The sequence below is a fragment of the Pelophylax lessonae genome (assembly GCF_965119305.1).
Source record: "Pelophylax lessonae genome assembly, chromosome: 11".
In the NCBI taxonomy this organism is placed as follows: Eukaryota; Metazoa; Chordata; class Amphibia; order Anura; family Ranidae; genus Pelophylax; species Pelophylax lessonae.
In genome coordinates, this window is record NC_138778.1 from 38,145,905 (window position 1) to 38,169,425 (window position 23,521).

The 23,521-nt window shown below is 43.1% G+C and overlaps 1 protein-coding gene across 1 annotated transcript; it reads right to left on the reverse strand.

Moving 5' to 3' along the window:
• Positions 1-428: 428 nt before the first annotated feature.
• On the reverse strand, positions 429-22,655 carry AAR2 (AAR2 splicing factor). The gene is made up of 5 exons (XM_082272323.1): positions 22,618-22,655; positions 16,079-16,622; positions 12,730-12,947; positions 2,847-3,076; positions 429-821 (listed from the first exon to the last, which is right to left on the reverse strand). Exons 1-5 carry the CDS (start codon positions 22,649-22,651, stop codon positions 600-602), a joined length of 1,248 nt encoding a protein of 415 aa, XP_082128449.1. The 5' UTR covers positions 22,652-22,655; the 3' UTR covers positions 429-599.
• Positions 22,656-23,521: the final 866 nt, after the last annotated feature.

The following is a 23,521-nucleotide window of genomic DNA, read 5'->3' on the forward strand; positions in this document are numbered from 1 at the left end:
GTGACAGACAGTGGTCACCATATAATAGGAAGTGCCTGAACAAGGACTTTCATGGCAGGATCAACATATTTTTTCCAATGAAAGCTGCTTATTTATACATATTAAATCATTTTTTAATTGCAGTAACATGAAAAGAGTGTGCGTTTTACATATACTTTAATGACTGCAGGTAAGTGCACTCACCTGTGTGTGTACTACAGGATATGGGAAAGCTGCATGGCTTGGTATCGAGTGCAGGAGGAGTTTTCAGACTTTTAAGAATAATTTAGACAGGATGCAATAGATTAGCCACAAGTTAAAGAACAGAATGGACATATTTAATATAAGGTGACATCAAAAGTCGGTGTGCCATTGTCCAGCAATCCCAAAAAATTGTTACCCAATATACAGTATTGCCACCATAACAGCAGATCTTGTGGCCCCAGTCACATGTTAAACACCTCTGCCAAAGATCGCAGTCGACCACTGATCAGTTTCTATGTACGCTGTCATTCCATCTGTGCATTCCTACAGAAGCCATGTATTGCTTTACTGCATAGAACTTGTACAACCAATCATCAGTCTTGTGTCGTCATGTCTTGGTTCACTAAAATTACAGGCTATGAAGGGAGGGCGGTCTCGTTGTTTTCCTCTGGGGTTGCGTTTTGTACTTTAATCTCACTTTCCCAACCCTCGGGGAGCTGGACAACAACAGGAGCGTAGTCCAGAGGATCCTCTTCAAAGTCCCACTGAAATTTCTTGGTCAGATGGGCTCGGAATCGGATGGCTCTTCGCTTGAGGTCTTTATTCGTAGACTGAGAACACAGGAATGAGAAAAGAACCTGGAAAGAGAGGCACAAACTATAGGTAAACATTACTTTAAAAATGTTCAGCATTGCAGCCCTATGTGTGATGACCCATATGCTATACCATGTCATTGTTAAAGAAGAAGTTCACCTTTCTGAACATAATTTAGGGTATAACATGTTAAGCATCTAACCCATCTCTCCCCGACAACCCCTGCCTTGTGAGGGTGAACCGGAGATCTTTTCTGGCACTTGCTGTCACAATTCAAAAAGAGCGCAGCTGTGCTCCACCCACACAGCCGCTTCATTGATTCACAGATCCCTGGTGAGCTGCCATAACCCTGGTATTTTTTTCAAACTGCGGCGGTCGGCTTTCAGATAAGGGTGGTCCCAGCGGAGGATTTGCAGCGGGATCACCCTTACGGTGTGGCGGAAAAGGTGCAGCCCCCCCTCCCGCAGCGTCCCAGCCGTTTTCCCCACTTACCAGACCCGCCGGCAGCGGGGAAAACGATCCGGTCCTGGATCCTTTGAGACATCTTGCCCTCACTTGACTCTTTGGTCTTGGAGGACCGGAGCGACGCTAAACGTCATTGCCTAGCAACCGGTTTAAAGGGCCAATTTTTTAACAACTTTTTTTTTTTTTTTCCTTTTTTAGTGTAGTTGTGAGGTGTGAGGTCTTTTTGACCCCAGATCTCACAATAAAGAGGACCTGTCATGCCAATTTGTTTACATTCCTTGTAATAGGAATAAAAATTATCAAATTTTTTTTTTTTTTTTTAAACGGTGTAAAAAAAAAATATAAATAAATAAAAAATAATAAATAAAATAAATAGGAAAAAAAAAATTAAAGCGCCCTGTCCCCGTTAGCTCGCCCGCAGAAGCGAACGCATACAAAGTCCTGCCCACATATGTAAACGGTGTTCAAACCACACATGTGAGGTATCCCCGCGATCGTTAGAGCGAGAGCAATAATTTGAGCCCTAGACCTCCTCTGTAACTCTAAGTTGGTAACCTATAGAAATGTTTACAATGTCGCCTATGGGATTTTTAAGTACCAAAGTTTGTAGCCATTCCGTGAGCATGCCCAATTTTTAACATGTTGGGTATCTATTTACTCGGCGTAACATTATCTTTCACATTATGAAAAAAAAATTGGGCTAACTTTACTGTTTTCTTATTTTTTAATTCAAAAAAATATTTTTTTTCCAAAAAAATTGCGTTTGAAAGACCGCTGCGCAAAAAATATTGCAATAATGTCCATTTTATTCTCTAGGGTCTCTGCTAAAAAAAAAATATATAAAGTTTGGGGGTTCCAAGTAGTAGCAAAAAAAAAAAAAAAGATTTTAGCTTGTAAACACCAAGTGTGAAAAATAGGCCCAGTCTTAAAGCAGAGTTCCACCGTATTTTTGCACTTTACATCGTCAGTTAGATTAAAACATCCTGAAAATGAATTGGATAATTATTATTATTTTTTTTTTGTTTCACTTACCTTATTTTTAATGAAAATTAACTTACCTTCCTTCCACTTCCTCCTTATGCGGCCACGGCCCCCGACGTCACTTCCTCCTTTGCATCGACTCCTCAAAGATGAGCTTCATCAATCCCAGGAGTCAATGCGCCTGCACCGGTGTCCCTCGTCACTTCCGGTTCAGGCGCGTCATTCCCTGCTGAATGAATTAGAACAGCTACCGGGCATGCGCAGAACCAGCTGCGGGATGACGCGCCTGCACCGGAAGTGACGAGCACGGCCTTCTGGGACTCCGACATCCAGGAAGAGGGACGCTACGGCTACAGCTGCCCACACCGCAGATGGCAGCGATGGACAAGAAATTTTCAGGGTAAGTTTTTCTAAGCAGGGGAAGTTCAGAGGTTATCGTTGCTTAAATTCACTAGCCCCTAGGGGTATTTTTATAAAAAAAATAAATTTGGGCCGGAACTCCGCTTTAAAAGTGGTTAATCTAAGTCAGTACTGAGACAGCCATGGTTTTGGCATTTCAGAAGGTTTTTGAGCAATGACAGCCTTTCACTACAGGAATACCATATAATGAAGAAGACATTTACCTGCAAAGTGCTGGTCAGGAAGTTGTTCTGGGACACAATGTCTATGAAGAAGTCTGTGGGCACCTGGGCCAACTGGTGATACAGGACAGAGATGAGCTCGTTGTACAGATCTGGGTGCTGCATGGAGTAGGTCTCTGCTCGACACAGAAGGTTCAGCAAACTCTTCCACTGCTCAAACCCTTCATATACATTCCCCAGGAGGAAACACACAAAGGCAAACTGCAGTTCAGCTGTGGAAAAAAAAAAAAAAAACATGAAAAAAAAAAATAAAAATAAAAAAGATTATTGCTGAGTTCTGGGAGGTAAGGGTACAACTGGACTTTTATGTCTGCAACTGCACTTTTATGAACTGTTACATCTATGATCTCCCTGCCTCAATCCTGTATGGGACAATATTGAGGTATGTAATTTCAATGGATGGCCCTATATTACATCGTATGAGTCGCATATATATACACCTCTATATACACTTAATTCCTAATATTAGCCCCTTTTCTCACCCCCATGGTATATGGAACATCTATAATGATACCTTCCCTATCCCTCCAGTATATATCTCCATTCCGCTGGCACTTACCACATTTGATATGAGGGGTAGCATTCGGATGAGCGCTTTCTAAGGCTACTTTAGCCTGCTACAAAATTAATGAGGTGGGTATACCTATAACCTTATGTCCAATTGCTATAATAATAGCCTGTGGACTGTATGGTATTCGATTTGCTACATATAGGAAAGTCACAAACGTATGGATGTATGGAGAAGTATCTAACCATCCGAGGATCAAATAAATATAACTGTTGGTACTGGTAACCGCCACTTGAACCCTGCACCTTGATATAGGGACCCTATGTTCTATCCTGCCACTCTTATCTTTGCGCGCAGCTAGGTCAGTATGAGTCACATATACAGGATTTACATAGGCACTGGTCTTATAGTACGATATAAGTAGATGTGTTTAAGAGCCGGTTGACACTAAGGCGACACGACTCCTTACTACTTCGGGGGCGACTTGTGCATTACAATGCACCACGACTTCGGAGCGACTTGCAGGGACTTCACATAATGGAAGTCTATGCAAGTCGCTCCGAGGTCGCCCCAAAGTAGTACAGGACCCTTTTTCTAAGTCGGAGCGACTTGTGTCGCTCCTATTAGAACGGGTCCTGTAGCGGTCAATGGACCGCGAGGGAGCGCGACTTGTCAGGCTGACAAGTCGCGCTAGTGTGAACCGACTAACAATTATGTTATGTATTATGTTACTTTTTGAATAATATTTTGTTTTCTGTGTCTGTTATATATATAAAAAAATAAATAAAAAAAAGTGTTGGGGATCTTATCTGTAGGACTTTGAATGTTCTGAAGGCATGGCCGGAAAACAGCTAGTGGGCATGTGTGATTCCATAATTAGCCCAACATGTCCCTTCTGGGATCTTGTATATTTTGATTAGCTGAGAGTTATGTCAAAGAGGAGCATTGTTATTACACATATGAAAAATTCTATGAGAAAGTTTAAGAACATCAGCCCTGTTTTCGGGATATGGGCCATTTCTGTATAATCTGTTAATTAGTGCTTCATATGAGTGAACTAGTGCAGCCTGAGTGGCCACAGAAGCAATATCCAAGCTCGGGAAAAACCACCAGTGTACAAGAGTTAATTGGGACGATAAATAGTAACACTGGAGATTTGGTAAAGCCAAGCCCCCAACTTGTATAGGCAAGTGTAACGTATCAAGGGAGATCCTAGGCGGCCTAGATCCCAAAAGAAATGAGGAGAGTAATGTGTTTATTTCTGTAAATCGTTTCTTAGGGATATAAATTGAGGCATGCCAGAACAGATAGAGAAATCTGGGAAGATAAATCATTTTAAATAGGATGATTCTGCCTAGGAGATTGAGAGGTAGCTTGGACCAAGTCTGTAAATTATCCTTCAGCCAAGTCATCAGGGGAGAGAGGATATTTAGAGATGTATGTACTCAGCAGCAGCTAAATCTCAACCCCCATGGTACCTGAATCTGGTGACCACCTGCAGTGGAATATCCAGGGGCCGGCTCGGTGTATACTCATGGTCAAAGGGAAAAACGATTGACTTACTCCAGTTAAAGAGGTTGTAAACCCAAACTTTTTTTTTTTTTTTTTTTAACCTGAAAGAGAAACGCATAATGAGCTAGTATGCATCGCATACTAGCTCGTTATGAAATACCTTAGAATGACCCTCCGCCGTGCCGTCCGCTTACCTCTATGACGGGCGACATGTTCAGTTGCCCGTCTTCCGAGATCGCGGCATCCGGCCATCTGATTGGCCGGAGCCACGGTGACGTCACTCCCGCACACGTGCGCGCAGGGGAGGACTGGGCCAGGGGGGCAATTGCCCCCTGGGCTGCTCTGATGCCCCATAAAAAGGCTGCACCGCTTCTGCCACAGACATGCCTAAAGGATTCCTGGTGAAGAAAAGTAAAAAGTCCCCACTGCTGACCTACTGAGTGAGGGATGAAGATAAGGACAGAGCGCAGGCCTCCCCCAGCATGGATGGTGTAAACTGTGTCTGAGCAGAGGCCGAGTTCCATGCCCCACTTGAGACTCTCCTCCCCGGCCAAACCCAACCGAGCTGTCCCAGCTCCAACCAACCACCCCATGCTGGCCAGGTCAGGAACCCAGATTTAGCTGGTAAGTAGAGTACCTGGAGCAGGGCTTCAGCCTGGAATGGGGGTCAGGAGGACAGAAAGAGGGAGAGTGGGAGGGGGGCCGAGTTGCTGCCCCATGGGCCTCTGGTTTTTACTTGCCCCCTGGGCCGAAAGTTGCCAGTCTGCCCCTGCGCACGCGGGAGCCGAAGGTCACGGCACGGGGCTCTGAAGGAACGGCATCAGCGGCCGTTTCTTCAGAGCACATGCGCCAGTGATGTCACTGGCTGCATCTAAGGTAAATATCTCCTAAACTGTGCATCTTTAGGAGATATTTACAGTACCTATAAGTAAGCCTTATCATAGGCTTACCTATAGGTAAAAGTTGCAGAGGAGGGTTTACTTCCTCTAACTTTCAACCCAGAGTAAGCACCAAAACTTGAAATTCTGTTTAAGGCCGTGACCAAAGGCCTCTCCGCTTCTGCTAAATATAAGAGTGTATTAGAGTATTAATCCAACATCCCTTAACAGCAACATCCACCCTCAACAGAGCTGCCAATGGCTCTATAGCGAAGGCAAACAGCAGGGGCGACAACGGGCACCCCTGCCTATTTCAAAAGTATCGGTAATAGTATTTATAACCCGCAAGTGTGTCAGAGGCTTAGCATATAATAGTTTTAACCAAGCAATAAATTTAGACCCAAAACCCAACCGCACAAGGACTGCCAACAAATAGGGCCACTCAATGGAATCAAAGGCCTTGCTATACCCCTCAGACTGCAATATCATGAACAGACAGCATAGATTTATACGTCAATTGCATTGGTATAAAGCTAGTCTAAATTATTGATAGAGGCCATCGCCTTGTTTAGCCATTTGGCAAGAAGTTTGGCTAATATTTTAGCGTCCACATTAATCAAAGAAGTTGGTCGATAGGATTCACAAAAGTTGTGGTCCTTGTGTGGTTTGGGAATCCGCACAATTAGCGATTCCTGACGAGAATCAGGGAGCACACCTCTATCAAAAACATCAGTATAAACTTCAAGTAATTTTGGTGCTAGAAACTATTTAGGTGCTGTACCACTCCACCGGGTACCCATCCAGCCCAGGGGTCTTGTTGGGGCTAAGGGAAAGCATTGCAGCCATTATTTCGTCTGTAGTAAGGGGGAGATATCTGCTGCGAGATGGATTGATGCAAGTATTGATGAACCTCCTCCTCTCCATAACTTACCCGAGAGGAATATAGGTCAAAGTAAAACTCAACAAAAGGCACTGGCTATACAATTCTGGGAAGTACGGAGAGCTTGCTCTGCATAATAAATACGAGGAATAGAGGCAGGAGCGTGCTGGGAGTGGGCCAAATATGCTAATAGCTTACCTTTTTTTTATCCCCAAATTCAAAAATACGTTGCATCACTATTATTAAAATAATAGTGATGTTCTTTCTAGCCCTGATGGAAGGGGCACTTAGACCCCTGAAATGCGAAGGCTATTTCTTAACCTGTACCCCTGACCATTAATGGATTAAAGTTGTATCTGGACCTCATAGCAGTGGTATGACGCTTAAATTTCAAACCTTCTTACATCACACATCAAGCCAAGGAGACTGAAGATCCTCTGGGGTGTAGAAGCCAGCTGCCCAGGAACCAGATCATTGTCACTAACATTAATACCTTAAAGTGGAGTTCCACCTAAAAGTGGAACTTCCGCTCATTTGTTTCCTCCCCCCCCCCTCCGGTGCCACATTTGGCACCTTTCAGGGGGGAGTGGGGAACGGGTACCTGTTTTTGACAGGTACCCTTCCCCACTTCCAGGAGATGGCGCTGTGGCGCTGTCCATCTGAAGTTTGACCCCCTCCTCCCTCCCCCGAGCCAATCTGAATGCGCATTAGGGACCCGCCCGTGAAGCCACAAGGCTTCACAGCCGGGTTCCCTCACCGGTAATGGTGGCGGCAGCACCCAACAGCCGATGGAAACATCGGCTGCGGTGCCGACATCGCTGGACTCTAGGACAGGTAAGTGTCCTAATATTAAAAGTCAGCAGCTACAGTATGTGTAGCTGCTGACTTTTAAATTTTGGAGGGGGAGAGGGGAGGCTGGAACACCGCTTTAAGATAACAATACCAGTAAAATAAACCTACGGGTCCAGCGTTATCTTTCCATTTTCCTCAACTGATCTAGATCATGGTATAGTTATTAGTATGCATGCGATCTCTCAGGCTGCTAGGAAATGTAGTCCTGTACCTGCTGCTATGAGTGCTGGCTGGGAAGGAGCCCACCCACGCTCTAGACAATCACAGATGAGAGCAAAAGATCCCAGGAGCCACACATCAGAACAAGACCTGCTGTGTGTAGACAAGTGGCAGTCTCAGCCTGGACCCCTGCCAGGCCACTCCCCCAATGTGTTTCACTCCGCCCACTGGAGCCTTCTCATGGGGATACTCCCCAGTGGGTGGCGTGAAATGTGTTGGGGGAGTGGCCTGGCAGGGGTCCAGGCTGAGACTGCCACTTGTCTACACACAGCAGGTCTTGTTCTGATGTGCGGCTCCCGGGATCTTCTGCTCTCATCTGTCATAGTTATTAGTAACTAGTCACATTTACCAGGACTTGTTTTCTAATACAGGGAGTGCAGAATTATTAGGCAAATGAGTATTTTTGAGGATTCATTTTATTATTGAACAACCACCATGTTCTCAATGAACCCAAAAAACTCATTAATATCAAAGCTGACTATTTTTGGAAGTAGTTTTTAGTTTGTTTTTAGTTTTAGCTATTTTAGGGGGATATCTGTGTGTGCAGGTGACTATTACTGTGCATAATTATTAGGCAACTTAACAAAAATCAAATATACAGTATACCCATTTCAATTATTTATTTTTACCAGTGAAACCAATATAACATCTCAACATTCACAAATATACATTTCTGACATTCAAAAACAAAACAAAAACAAATCAGTGACCAATATAGCCACCTTTCTTTGCAAGGACACTCAAAAGCCTGCCATCCATGGATTCTGTCAGTGTTTTGATCTGTTCACCATCAATATTGCGTGCAGCAGCAACAACAGCCTCCCAGACACTGTTCAGAGAGGTGTACTGTTTTCCCTCCTTGTAAATCTCATTTGATGATGGACCACAGGTTCTCAATGGGGTTCAGATCAGGTGAACAAGGAGGCCATGTCATTAGCTTTTCTTCTTTTATACCCTTTCTTGCCAGCCACGCTGTGGAGTACTTGGGACGCGTGTGATGAGCATTGTCCTGCATGAAAATCATGTTTTTCTTGAAGGATGCAGACTTCTTCCTGTACCACTGCTTGAAGAAGGTTTCTTCCAGAAACTGGCAGTAGGACTGGGAGTTGAGCTTGACTCCATCCTCAACCCGAAAAGGCCCCACAAGCTCATCTTTGATGATACCAGCCCAAACCAGTACTCCACCTCCACCTTGCTGGCGTCTGAGTCGGACTGGAGCTCTCTGCCCTTTACCAATTCAGCCACGGGCCCATCCATCTGGCCCATCAAGACTCACTCTCATTTCATCAGTCCATAAAACCTTTGAAAAATCAGTCTTGAGATATTTCTTGGCCCAGTCTTGACGTTTCAGCTTGTGTGTCTTGTTCAGTGGTGGTCGTCTTTCAGCCTTTCTTACCTTGGCCATGTCTCTGAGTATTGCACACCTTGTGCTTTTGGGCACAACAGTGATGTTGCAGCTCTGAAATATGGCCAAACTGGTGGCAAGTGGCATCTTGGCAGCTGCACGCTTGACTTTTCTCAGTTCATGGGCTGTTATTTTGCGCCTTGGTTTTTCCACACTCTTCTTGCGACCCTGTTGACAATTTTGAATGAAATGCTTGATTGTTCGATGATCACGCTTCAGAAGCTTTGCAATTTTAAGAGTGCTGCATCCCTCTGCAAGATATCTCACTATTTTTGACTTTTCTGAGCCTGTCCAGTCCTTCTTTTGACCCATTTTGTCCAAGGAAAGGAAGTTGCCTAATAATTATGCACACCTGATATAGGGTGTTGATGTCATTAGACCACACCCCTTCTCATTACAGAGATGCACATCACCTAATATGCTTAATTGGTAGTAGGCTTTCGAGCCTATACAGCTTGGAGTAAGACAACATGCATAAAGAGGATGATGTGGTCAAAATACTCATTTGCCTAATAATTCTGCACTCCCTGTATTGGGGACATTCAACATTACAGAAGCTATGAATCTTCTTTAGCATTACAGAACAAGTCCAGCTCAATCTGAAAACTACTACTAGCCATATGTTAATATAGAACACATACAGAGCTATCATTTCCTTCTTTTGAATCTAACAGGACTTTAGCTATAATGAGGCGATATGCAAAGTGCAGTAAACCATAGCATCCAGTCAGCAATCATCTTTAATTGCTCAGATGGTTGTAGACGGGTGAGAGTGGTAATCAGGCTGGTTAATACGCATCACTACACTCACACTGTATTACCAATACAGAAGAAGGTTTTCCGCCTTTGAAGCTTAAGCGTAAATTCATCTTCGCCCCTCATGGCTTGGCTAAAATGTTGTTAGGCTTTTCTCACCCCAACACATATTAGCCATGCTGCTTCAGAGTACTGGATTTCTAAGGTCAGATTTCACTGGGCTTAAAGAGTAAATAGCAAATGCTGAAACTGATCAGCGGAGCTTCAAAGAAGGAAATACCAAGAAAATCAGAAATAAGGGGCAAAAGCTCATATATTTGCGGCAAAAGCTGTGAAAATGTGACTTTTCAGAGGAACTGGTCCTGCTAGTATTATATTGCTAAAAAAAAAAAAAAAAAAAAAAAAAAAGAAAAAAAAGGGCTATATGTGCCACTTTTCACATGAGCGGCAGTCTCTGCTGCCCTCTGTAAAGCAAGCTACGGTGCACTGCAGTCACACTTCGCGTAGGGGGGGGGGGGAGTTCCAGCTCGCAATTTTGTGTGGGCGATTTTCACACGTCACGCATAGGGCAGCCTATTCACTTCAATGGACTGACTTTGTGTGTTTGTCACACAAAAAAAGTCCCTGCTCCTTTTAAAGTGACAAGCTTCACGTGATTTTTAAAGTCGTGTTTTGCTGCAATTGCAGTGCCAAAATCATGTCAAAATCGCAGAGTTTGGGGGGCCTTTTAAAATTAATAACACCCAAACGCACATTTTGCACCGACTGCCATGCGAATTGGAATTGCGGGCAGAACTGTGGCAAATCCACCTGCGGTTCCAAGTCATCAAGTGTGAACGGGGCCTTAGGAGACCACCTCCTGAATGTGCGGTTTTTTTAGGCTGTTCTTTTTTTTTAACCTGCTCCAAATCTATGGCTTACAGCTGGAGCACAGAACAATTGACCTCAATAGACGATAGGTGTTTGATAGGTGGGGTCATCTGTCAAACTTGGCAAGTCATGTTAGTGGAAGTAAACCCTCCTATCGTTTTTAGCCAAGGAAGCTGCCATCTCGGCCCCTGTTTATTCTTCAACTGCCCTGATGCTGCACATGTGATCAGTTATGACACCAGCCATTGGATGGTTTGACAGTTTGTTTGAGAGCACAACTAATATGACAGTTACATTCCTGGCACGTGCCGGGAATGTAACGGTTTTTTGAAAACGTTAAATCAATACGTTTACGTCTGCTTAAAGCGGAGTTTCACCCAAAAGTGGAACTTCCGCTTTAGGTGGTTCTAACCTCCGACATGCCACATTTGGCATGTCATTTTTTTTGGGGGGGGGGGGGGGGGGAGCGGGTACCTAGTTTTGACAGGTACCCGCTCCCACTTCCACTCGGAGCGCCGCGGTGCCCTGATCGGAAGTTCTCCTCTCCCCCCTCCCCCTCCCTCCCTGCAATCTTCTGGGACATGTCAGCGGTCCCAGAAGATTGCCGGCCAATCACGACGCGTAGCGCAACTCACGCATGCGCAGTGCGTACCCGGCTGTGAAGAAGCAAACTGTCACAGCCGGGTGCCCACACCAGTGATGCCGGCGCCGCAGAGCAGAGAGGGAGAAGAGCGAGGCTTCGGGCGGCCGCATTGCTGGACCGTTGGACAGGTGAGTGTGTGAGGCTGGAACTCTGCTTTAAATTTGCCCTGGCCAGAAAGCATCGCTGGCGCTGTAGGTGTATCATCTCCCAAAAGCTGCCATGATAGGTTTTAGGTGTGTGGTCAGTAAAAACGCAGAACAAACACCTGTTTTTACTACCCCTTTGTAGTGTGTGTGAAAGGAGCCAAAGGTCTTACTATTAAAGGGCTATCACAGAATATTGATTCTAATGCTGGCCATACAAGCACAGAATTTTGGCCGAAAATGGTCGTTTTAGGAAAGATCATTCGAAAATCGGGCCGTTGGTGAACACAAGTTTACTGACAATTTAGATTGTGGGCCCCGGATAATGTCGATGGATCCATAGCGAAAACTTTTATAGTTTCTACAAAAGTTTTTACGTGTATGGAAAAATTTAAACGAAAATAATATTCTGACTCATATTGTGCATGTTATCGAACGATCATTATGATCATGAAAACGATTATGTAAAAGAGTTTATGCTGTAAGTTAGTGGCCAATTCGCTTTCGACCGACGAATAATCGTTCAGTCTGCAAACGGCCGAAATTCTGTGCGGGTATGGCCAGCATAAGGCCCCTTTCACACACTCTGTCCGTCGTACGGAGTCCTGAGGAGGAGGATGACAGCTGTTTTCCGCACTGTGTGCGGAGACACAGCTGTCAGAGCCCCATATATCTCTATGGGGGAAATCGGATGGGAACGGACCATCGGTCCGTTCTCATCCGATCCGATGGACGGATGGAAAATAGGGTTTCCATCCGTCCAGATTTGACGGATCGGATCGGATGTCAGCGGACATGTCTCCGCTGACATCCGATGCCCCATAGGGATGCATGGGGGGACCGTTCAGATCCGCCAAAAAAACGGACAGGCGGATCTGAACGGTCCGCCTGTGTGAAAGAGTTATTTAATTCCCTTTGAGGAAAAGGAATGGGGTTTTTTTGCCTTTCTCTGGGTTAACTGTAGGTTTAGGTTTTTATTTTTTTTTTTTTTAATTTCATGGACTTGTGACTTTTTCAACCTGTAAAAGTGCACCCCCTTGAGCTGGGGGCTGCATGGAAGGCCTCTAGATGTAACAGGTTTGCCAGCAATTTAACGGCCCAATGTATGCAAGTCTGAACAAAAGAGACACGAACAGCACATCTAATGGGCAAGGGTGTAAAGGGCAAACTCTGCAGACACATAAAACATTTTCACTGACCTAGTATATCCAAAGGCTTTTCTGGGTAGTATTCATCTAACAGCTGCCCCAGGGCATAGGACAGGTCCATGCTGTGCTGTGTGACTTCAGCCGGAGTAGCATTCTCTGGGTACATTTTCTCTGGAACCGTGCTAAAGCGGATCTCTGTTCCTTCTTTTTGTTTCATCTGTGGAAGTCTTGCCAAGCCCTCCTTATAGTTCTGACACATCGTGTCATATCTAAACATTGAGCAAATATATCAGTGCAATCACATGACCCTATATACATAGCCGCAAAATGCTGAACCAACAAACCATGAGACATCCTTTCAGGTCTATGCTGTTGCAAAAGGAGGCCATATCTTTTTTACCTTTTCACTGCTGGACCTGTTTTTTTTTTTTTTTAATTTTGTGCATACATTAAAATGCACATTTTAGACCTGAAGATTACGTGCACAATTTAATTTTTATCTTTAAAGATGAGCTTGCATCAAGAAAATGGGTATCAAATATGCCAAATCTAAAAAGTATGTGCGCCCATGAAATGGCAAAAAAAAAAAAATCAGTACCCAGAGTTGTCCATAAGTGTTTCTTTAACAATGAATGATGGCCCTAGAATTATTCCTTGCACTTCAATGCATGTAGCGATACAATTGTCGTTTTGGACGTGTGCATGTGGGTGCAGGGGTTTTTTTTTTTCTTGCATTATTTAAGAAATAGTACCAGGTAACAATAGAATTAGCGGAGCACTGAATTGAAAGTTTCAGTGCCAAAAGCAAAAATTTAGGATGCACTTGGCTGAAAACCGAAATGGAAAGTAAATAATGTGGCGGACATTGCAGTCAGCAGGGGGGGGGCGTTGCTGCATTGCAGTCAGCAGGGGGGGGCGTTGCTGCATTGCAGTCAGCAGGGGGGGGCGTTGCTGCATTGCAGTCAGCAGGGGGGGGCGTTGCTGCATTGCAGTCAGCAGAGGGACGTTGCCGCATTGCAGTCAGCAGGGGGACGTTGCCGCATTGCAGTCAGCAGGGGGGCGTTGCCGCATTGCAGTCAGCAGGGGGGCGTTGCCGCATTGCAGTCAATAAGATGCAATTTAGCATGGCGATCAAAGGGATGCAGCATGCAATTATTGGCACTTTTTTTTTTTTCTCTATCAGTAAAATGCTGAGAACCCTATGTTTGCCTGTTAATTTGCAGCTGTCAATATATCTGTGCATTCCTAATTACAATATACATACAGCAGATCCGTGGTCAAAAAGCACAATTCGAGAAGTGACAAGTAAAGTCATATGTAAATATTCAAATCAAACAGAAAAAATTATCCCATTATTGCAAGGCCACTGCACATGGTATATCACATGTCAAGAAAGCAGATGCAGACCACCACCAGGGTGCCAACCCAAAAAATTGGGATGGTGCCTGATAATGGAGTTTTGATGGTACAAAAAGCTGGGGGGGGGGGGGAATAAGGCTGATACACCCTTATGTGATAGCATAGTGCAGGTTCTCTTTAAGCAGGCCCCTAATGTCACAGACTATGCTCTTTCCCAGCCAGAGGGGCAGGAAATAGACAGCATTGAACCATGAAGTGTTCAAAGCTGAGTGCTTCCAGGTTCATTCCTCACAGATGAGATTAGCACTTTTTGCAGATTTAAGCCACTTGAATCACTTCTACTAAATAGCCAGCAACCAGGAAAAAAATGCCAAAGCGCATTTAGCAGCTGGAAGTCTGTTTTAATGCTGGCTCTGCCCCCAATGTAATCATTTAATTAGCAGCAGCAAAAGGTTTATGGATTTTACCTAAACACATTTCAATAAAGTTACTGAGTGCAGGGCAAAGCAACGTGCACTTAAAAATATAAGTCCAGAAAACTTGAGTTTATTTTATTTTTTTTCAGTTTTGGATACAGTGGAAAATTAAAACCCGTGTTGTGTTTTTACTGTTCTCTAGGAATTTCCCTTTACATATTATATCTACCTTTTTTCACTCAGCCATTGGGAGCAAACAAAGGTAGCAGCCAGTCTTTAAAGGAGTTGTAAAGTCAAAAGGTTTTTCATCTTAAAACATTCTATGCATTAGGATAAAAACCTTCTGTGTGCAGCAGCCCCCCTCATACTTACCTGAGCCCATCTCTAGCCAACGATGTCCACGAGTGTCTCATCTGTCCAGGACTCTTCCCCCGGATTGGCTGAGACACAGCAGCAGCACCACTGGCTGCTGCTGTCGTCAATCAAAGTCAGCTAGCCATGAGAAAGAGAGAGAGAGAGAGAGAGAGAGAGAGAGAAAGAGAGAAAGAGAGAAAGAGAGAAAGAGAGAAAGAGAGAAAGAGAGAAAGAGAGAAAGAGAAGAGCTGGGTCAGTCGGGGCTCCATGTCTGAATGGACACAGGGAGCTGGGACTCGGCCCGGTTGCCCCCATAGCAAGTTGCTTGTGGTGGGGGCACTGAACAGGAGAGAGGAGCCATGATCACAGAAGAGGGACCCGAGAAAAGAAGGATCTGGGCTGCTCAGTGCAAAACCACTGCAACAATGCAGATAAGTATAACATGCTTGTTAATTTTATAGGACAAATGAAGACTTTACAATTACTTTAAGCTACAAGAGGTAGGTCAGGATAGTGGCAGACCACAGAGTTGGTATGAGCAGGCAATTTTGTGGTGTAAATGCTGGGGCTTATGTATTTAATACAGTGAATAGTCCCCTTATCCTTTGATCATCATACTGATAATCAGGAGAGAGAGAGAGAGAGAAAAAAAAAAAAAAAAAAGGCCATATTCTCAATAGGTAGGCATAACAAACAGCTCTTACTACTGTTACCCGAAAGATATGAGAGTTAATTTATCTCAGACAATATTTGGGTTAAAAATGACTTTGAATGAAAGCTTTAACACAGCAATTATATATATATATATATATATATATATATATATATATATATATATATATATATATATATATATATATATATATATATGGTATATAGTTTGAAAGCCTATATTAATTTTACAACAATCTAACTATTGTACATACTACAAAATGTAAAATCAAAACTCAATATCTCGTACATGTATATATATATATATTTACATTAATATTACAATTACTGATGGAGATTTATACATAACTCATCACAACACGGTAAGGGAGATTACGCCTAAACTCATAAGGCAACACTACAGAAAATGAGAACTGAAGCCAAGATCAGCCCTATTTTGAATTGAAAGCTGGACCAAAGAAGTTAAGATCAAGGAGTCAATATCCAACAGTATTGAGATTCAACTGCAATTCTGATTGATTAGGTGAGCATGAAAAAAAAAACCAGACATTGGACCCAGCTAGGCCAAGCTCCATAACCTCCCATGCTTTCATATTTACCTGGGCAAGTTGTGTTTAGCCCGATCCTCGGTGTGGGTCATCTTCTCAGTAGGAAGGACCTCTGGGAAGGAGCATATTGTCCCACAGGCAGGCTGCAACCTTAGCATGGCCTCTTTAGTAATGCGGTTAGTTAAGGATACCCAGTGACGCAGGCTGTCATAGGGGTATGGCCCCAGGAATGGATCCAGGGAAGGAAGCTGTTCTCGTAGATTGTCAGCCTCCTCTTGGGATGTACTATCCATCTCCTCTCTTTGAGCATCGAATTGCAGGAGGTGGATGTCTCTCTGCTCCAGAAAGAAGAACATACCAGAACGTGGCCCAGTTTCCCCAGCAGCTCCCCTCAGTCTCTTCACACTATAGTGTATAAAGTGAAGTCCTGGAGGCACCATTTTCACCCCTCGGAAACGAGGACCAACTTCCCAGCTGTTTAAGTCTATACCGAATTCTGAGCCTTCTGGAACACCCAAAATCACAAGTGTGGCCCCTTCAAAGAACAGTTGCCGGGCCAGATCAGGATCCATTTCTGTAGATGAGCTTGCCATTTCTTCAAAATAACAAAAAAATGATTGGTAAATAAGAGAAAAATGATGGTAAATTACTATGCAAGACAAGGTCGTGCCACTCAAGTTCTTCTATTTAAAGGCTCAATAAACATTAAAGGGGATTTTCACTCGCCCCACCCTGTATTATGTTCATCATTTTTTTTAACAACCCCTGCTTACCTGCCGGTGTGTTTAGAACATTTCAGATACTCACCCATATGGCTAGGTCCCCCGGCACCATGTTTGACTGTGATGTCATGGATAGGCTGCCGGCTTTTCCAGGTTCGGTTATCATGCCTCCAAATGACGCACTGTCCCCCTCCCCTCCCCTCCTCCTTTCCTGAAAGAATGGCTACGTCTTCTGGGATATGTGACATGCATATCCCAGGAGGTAAAGGGAGCACAGAGCATGTCATGTAAAGCTCGCTATACATGTAAAGGACCGGAGGAAGGGTGGAGAGGAGGGACAAAGTTTTTTGAAGAAGGGTGAAGAGCTGCTTTAACCACTTGCCGACCGCCGCAAGTACATATACTGCGGCGGTCAGCCCCTCACAGGCAAAGTGACGTGTATATATACGTCACTAGCCTGTGAGGGTCTAGGGAGTGGGCGCGGTCACGGACCCCCCCCCGCGCGTGTGACCGGCGGACCCGATGTCTGGCGATCATCGGGGGAGAGGGAGAAAGGCAGGCGGCTAGTGTAAATAAGCCACCTGTCATTCTCCCCTGTGTAGAAACAATGATCATACGGTTCTACTATGTAGGACCGTTGATCATTGTTCCTACAGCTCAAGCCACAGCCAATCACAGTTAGAATCACGCCCCTAGGGACACACACAGCCCCTCCCTCTCAAATAAAGTTAACCCCTTCACTGCCAGTGTAATTTTACAGTAACAGTGCATATGTATAGCACTGATTACTGTAGTAATGTCACTGGTAACCCCAAAATTGTCAAATGTCAGTCAAGGGTCCGATCTGTCCACCGCAATGTCGCAAAAAAAAAAAAAAAAATCGCAGATCGCCGCCATTACGCGTTAAAAAAAAACAACAACAAAAATTACAAAAATCTTTCCCTTTGTTAGTAACGCGATAACTTTTGCGCAAGCCAAACAAAATACGCTTTTTGCGATTTTTTTTTTACCAAACATATGTAGCATAAAACAAATTGGCCGAAAATGTTAAAGAATTTTGATTTTTAAATTTTTTTTGGGGAATTTCATATAAAAAATGTGAAAAATATTTTTATTTTTGCAAAATTGACGCTTTTTTTTGTTTATAGCGCAAGATCAAAAAAAAAAAAAAATCACACAGGTGATCAAATACCACCAAAAGAAAGCTCTGTTTGTGGGAAAAAAAGGACATCGATTTTGTTTAGGTACAGCGTCGCACGACCGCGCAATTGTCCGTTAAAGTCACGCAGTGCCGAATCGCAAAATACCCCCTGGTCAGGAAGGGGGTAAAATTTTCCGGGGCTTAAGTGGTTATTTTGATTAATTTTCTAACCTTTACTATAAAAATTAAGGAAGGAAGTATTGTTTCTTTCCTCCAATGTTAAAGTTAACCTAGAATCAGATCCTTTTTCTATGTTAAGCATGCATCAAATGTGTAACACTTTTAGGTGGGCACACACAGATACAAGACCCTAGTTTACACAGTGACCTAGATATATCCCCATAGATTCATTTATGTCCCAGAACTTTTGGGATCCTTAGACCATTCTCTTGTTCCGGAGACAGGGTAGACTCCCCATTCCCCTTTACTTCGGATTACCCAACTTCCCTGGTTTTCCACCAGGTTCTCATCCATATCCCCAACCTTCTTCTTTCATGACCTTTATTAGTTGATGTAAGGCCCCCGGCCTAAATTCAACCAAATTATCCTCAATAAACGTATGTCTCATGTCTCTTTCTTTTCTACTTCTTTTGTAAAGGGGACACAGAATTTTCTTTGTTGCCTGTTGTCCTATTATGCTGTGTACCTTGAAATCCTTAAATAAAGAGTTATTTGAAAAAAAAAAAAGACCATCATTTTGGCAGAAATCAAAAACACATGCTTGTGATTATTTAATTAAAACGCTGGAAGCAGCAAAGTGCAGCATTGTGGAAACCAAACCATCTTCTACTGGTCGACCTTCAATAATGTAAAAATCCAGTTTGTTGTTACGAGTTGCTATACTTTGCTCCTTGTACTTACAAAAGCATATATTTTGGAAAATAACAGCATACATCAGCAAGCAAGGAATACAGCAAGGAAACTGACTGCCTATATTTGCTTTATATACTAACCGAATCACTGACCTGGGAAAAGCATGCAGCCAGAGAAGCTGTAAAAATATTGCAACTCCAATCTGCAATGCTTGTTTCTTTGTTCAGAGACTCTTTAGTGTTCTTTCAGAAGGAAAAGTAAGCAATGGCAGACTGCTTATTTGATGAGTAAAAAAAAAAGTCCTTAACCACTTTAAGACCGGAAGGATTTGCCCCCTTAATGACCAGGCCCTATTTTGCGATTCGGCACTGCGTTAATTTAATGGACAATTGCGCGGTCGTGCGACTCTGTACCCAAATAAAATTGATGTCCTTTTTTTCCCCACAAATAGAGCTTTGTTTTGGTGGTATTTGATCACCTGTGCGATTTTTATTTTTTGCGCTATAGAGCGACAATTTTGAAAAAAGAAACAATATTTTTCACATTCTGCTATATGACATTCTCAAAAAAAAAAAAAATGTAAAAAATCTAAATTTTTTAACACTTTAGGCCAATTTGTTTTCTGCTACATATTTTTGGTAAAAAAATAAATAAAAATTTGCAATAAGAGTATTTTGATTGCTTTGCGCAAAAGTTATCGTGCCTACTAACTACGGGAAAGATTTATGTCATTTTTAATTTTTTTTTTTTTTTTACTAGTATTGGCGGCGATCTGCGATTTTTTGCGGGACTGCGACATTGCGGCGGACAGATCGGACCCTTAACTGGCCGTTTTTTTTAACACTTTTGGTGGGACCAGTGACATTACTACAGTAATCAGTGCTAAAAATATGCACTGTTACTGTAATAATGACATTGGCAGGGAAGGGGTTAACAGTATAGGTGATCAAGGGGTTAAATTTGAGCCTAGAGGAGTGATTCTAACTGTGAGGGAGCATGGTTTCTGAAATGATCATAAAGACATGTGATCCTATATAGAAGGATCACAGGGGCTCTATGATCATCCCAGGGAGAAGAACGGTCAGCTGTGTTTACAACAGCCGACCGTCCTCTTTTCTCTGCGAGGAGCGAAAGCAAACTGAGCCGCCTGACACCGGCATCGGCTTCCCCGCTGATGATCGGGGGCAGGAGCGCAGCGGCGGCACGCGCTCGCCCCCTAGCTCCTCACAGGCGAGCGACGTAGATTTACTAGCCTGCCGCAGTAAATATACAGGAGCTGGTCGGCAACTGGTTAAAGCCCAACTCTGGGAGTTAAAGAGGAAGTAAACCCGTTTAAAAAATGTGAAAAAAAAAAACCTGTAAAGACAAAGGCATAATGAGCTAGTATGCATTGCATACTAGCTCATTATGAAGTACTTACCTAAAAACGAAGCCCCCTCAGTGACGACAGGACAGCCGACATGTCCGGCTGTCCTGCATCCTGGATCTCGTCCTCCGGCCATCTGATTGGCTGGGGGCGCGATTACATCACTCCCGCGCATGCGCGCGGGAGCCGCCGTTCACGGCACTGGTATCTGAAGGAATGGCACGGGTGGGCGTTCCTTCAGAGCGCATGCGCCGATGATGTCATCGTCTGCATGCACTGCAAATATCTCCTAAACGGTGCAAGTTTAGGAGATATTTATAGCACCTATAGGTAAGCCTTAATGTAGGCCTACTTATAGGTAAATGTAAACAAAAGGGGTTTACAACCTCTAACAAACAAAAAAAATTACCACCCTCGCAGTGCCTTACCCCCCACCCAAAAACATGCACACACGTTTGTTAACTAGGGGATAAGGAGTAAAGTGTAATCGCTCTCCAGAGCTCTCGTCTGCTGCGAGATGTGGGCAGGCCATTCTTGAGGATGACCCACCCTCAAACTGATTAATGGATTTCAAAAACAATCTAAATTTGGGGGTATCCTGAAGCTGCAGTCCTGAGCCTTCTTTTCTCTCCGGTTTACATCTAAGGGGGTTCTTCTTCTGATGTCCACATCAATGCCTGTGTCACATGGACAGTTCCTATTGGTTGCAGCAACAGGGTTCTCTCTGGATTCGGAAGGAGTGACATCTGCGTGAGTTGACAGCATTACTGGATTACTGGTTCCCTGCACCTGGAAGTGATGGAGTCAAGGGACCTGAAAAAGCGTACTGAGGGAAGTATAATTTGCTTCAACAGGTACAAAAAAAAAAACCTTGCAGGATGGGGTTTCCATATCTTGCCTGGAACGGGGCCTCAGCGGTGTAAGCGGACTACAAATAGGCATCTACTGGTGCGGTGGTAGTAACCACCTCAGCTCTGAAAGGTTTTACCTCCTTCACGACAGGCAATTTTTTGCTATTTAGTACTGCGCTAATTTAACTTGTAATTGCACAGTCATGCAACGCTCTACCCAAACAAAATTTATATAATTTTTTTCACACAAATAGAGATTTCTTTTGGTGGTATTTAATCACCACTGGGTTTTTAATTTTTATTATATAAATGAAAAAAAAGACCCAATATTTTTTACTTTCTGCTATAAAACGTATCCAATAAAAAAAAAAAAATTGAATTTCTTGATAAATTTAAGCCTAAACATAGTCTGCTACATGTCTTTGGTAAAAAAAAAAAAAAAATCCCAATAGGCGTAAATGGATTAGTGTGCGTGAAAGTCAAAGCGTCTACAAACTATGGTATATATACAAATTGGAATTTCAATGTTCACACACACATACATACATATATATATATATATATATATACATATATATATATATATATATATATATATACACACATATATATATATATATATATATATATATATATATATATACACACACACACACACTCAGCCGCATTGGTTGTCACTACAAGAAAGCCGACCGTCAGCTCTAAAAACGGTACCTGTAGCTGCAGGCATCACTCTGTTACAGCCACTTAAAGCAATATCGGTCATATCGGCAAGTTTGTGACCGATATTTCAAAAAAAGTGAATATCGGCCGATCCCTACTATGCATTGCCGGCTTCCTGGCAGGGTCAGGCAGGTGGGATCCCGAACATGCCCGAGCCCATCTCTAGCAATAGGCTGCATAGCTGATCTGTGTATTCTGAAAGCATAGCAGTCTTTATGCATTCAAAATACAAAGACACAGTGGGGAGGATTCCCCCCATCCACCTTAAGACTGGGTTCACACTTCTGCGATGATAGACATCGCATATGAGTCGCACTGCATTGCTGTGCCGATCACATGCGATGCCTGTGCAATGTGATTTAAGCCATACAAACCAAAATGGTGCAGGACCACACTGGAATCAGATCGCATGGGTGTTTTCCGATTCCTGAACCATTTCACAGTTCGCAGTGTGAACCGATCTGGGGATGTCTTTATATTCACATTGACACCCCCAGTGGTTTGCGGATCTCAGTGTGAACCAGTGTGCAATTCAGAAACTGGCACTGAATTGCAGGGTTTCCAGCATTGCACCAGTGTGAACCAGGGCTAAATGTGTGCATGGGGAAATCAGGTCTTTTTTATTCAACGCACTGGTAGAACGATAAAAAAACTAACTCACCTATGGCTAGCTTTAGAGTGGTGATAAATGTTTGTGAATAGAGCCTATTGGATGGCAGAGAACACATCATACACAAGACCCCACAGCAGTGCAGAGAAGACATTGAGGAGGTTCTCCATCTGTTAGAGGACTCTCCTCTCCCTCTCTATATAACAAACACACAGAGGATAGTCTACTGCCTGAACTCTGCCCTATACCTGGGTGCAGAATCATTCTCAAAACACATGGAGCTAATATACACAGCACTTCTTACCTGCAGCTGCAGAACCACTTCCTGTGTCCCGCATAACCCTTCCCTCTAGAAACAGAGTACGGAATTTCCGGGTTCCGCCTCTCCTCTGCCCTGTAACTGTGTGTTGGTGCCATGGAGAGCTTATGCCCCATACACACGTGCAGATTATCTGCAGACTTTTGTCTGCAGACTTACCAAAACCATATAATATGAGGTCAAACCTAAACACTTTCAATTTGTATGCAATCCGGCAGGCCCTTGCACTACATAGAAAAGGTAAGTCTGCAGACAAAAGTCTTCAGATAATCTGCACATGTGTACGGGGCATTACACTGACACAGAATATGTGATGAAAATAATAGGGTCAGAGTGTGTCAAGAAGAAATAAAGATTAGCTCTATATATATGTATATATATATATATATATATATATATATATATATATATATATATATATATATAGTCTTTATTTCCTCTTGAAACACTCTGACCCTATTATTTTCATCACATATTCAGTGTCAGTGTAAGCTCTCCATGGCACCAACACACAGTATATATATATATATATATATATATATATATATATATATATATATATATATATATATATATATATATATATAATAGAAAAAATATCCGTGCTATGGACTGATGATAAGAAATAGTGTAATAAAGCTGCTGCCTCCACTTAAACAGCTACCTAGATAAATGTTATATATGTGATAGAGAAAGTTGGTGGGTGTAGTATATGGTAGTATATGGTGTGTATATATATATATATATATATGGGTGGGTGTAGTATATGGTGTATATGGGTATATATATACACCAAATCAATAACTGATATGCAGTGTTGGGGGTAACTAGTTACAAAGTAACGGATTACAGTTACTACATTACTTTTTTTGGTAACGAAGTAACGTAA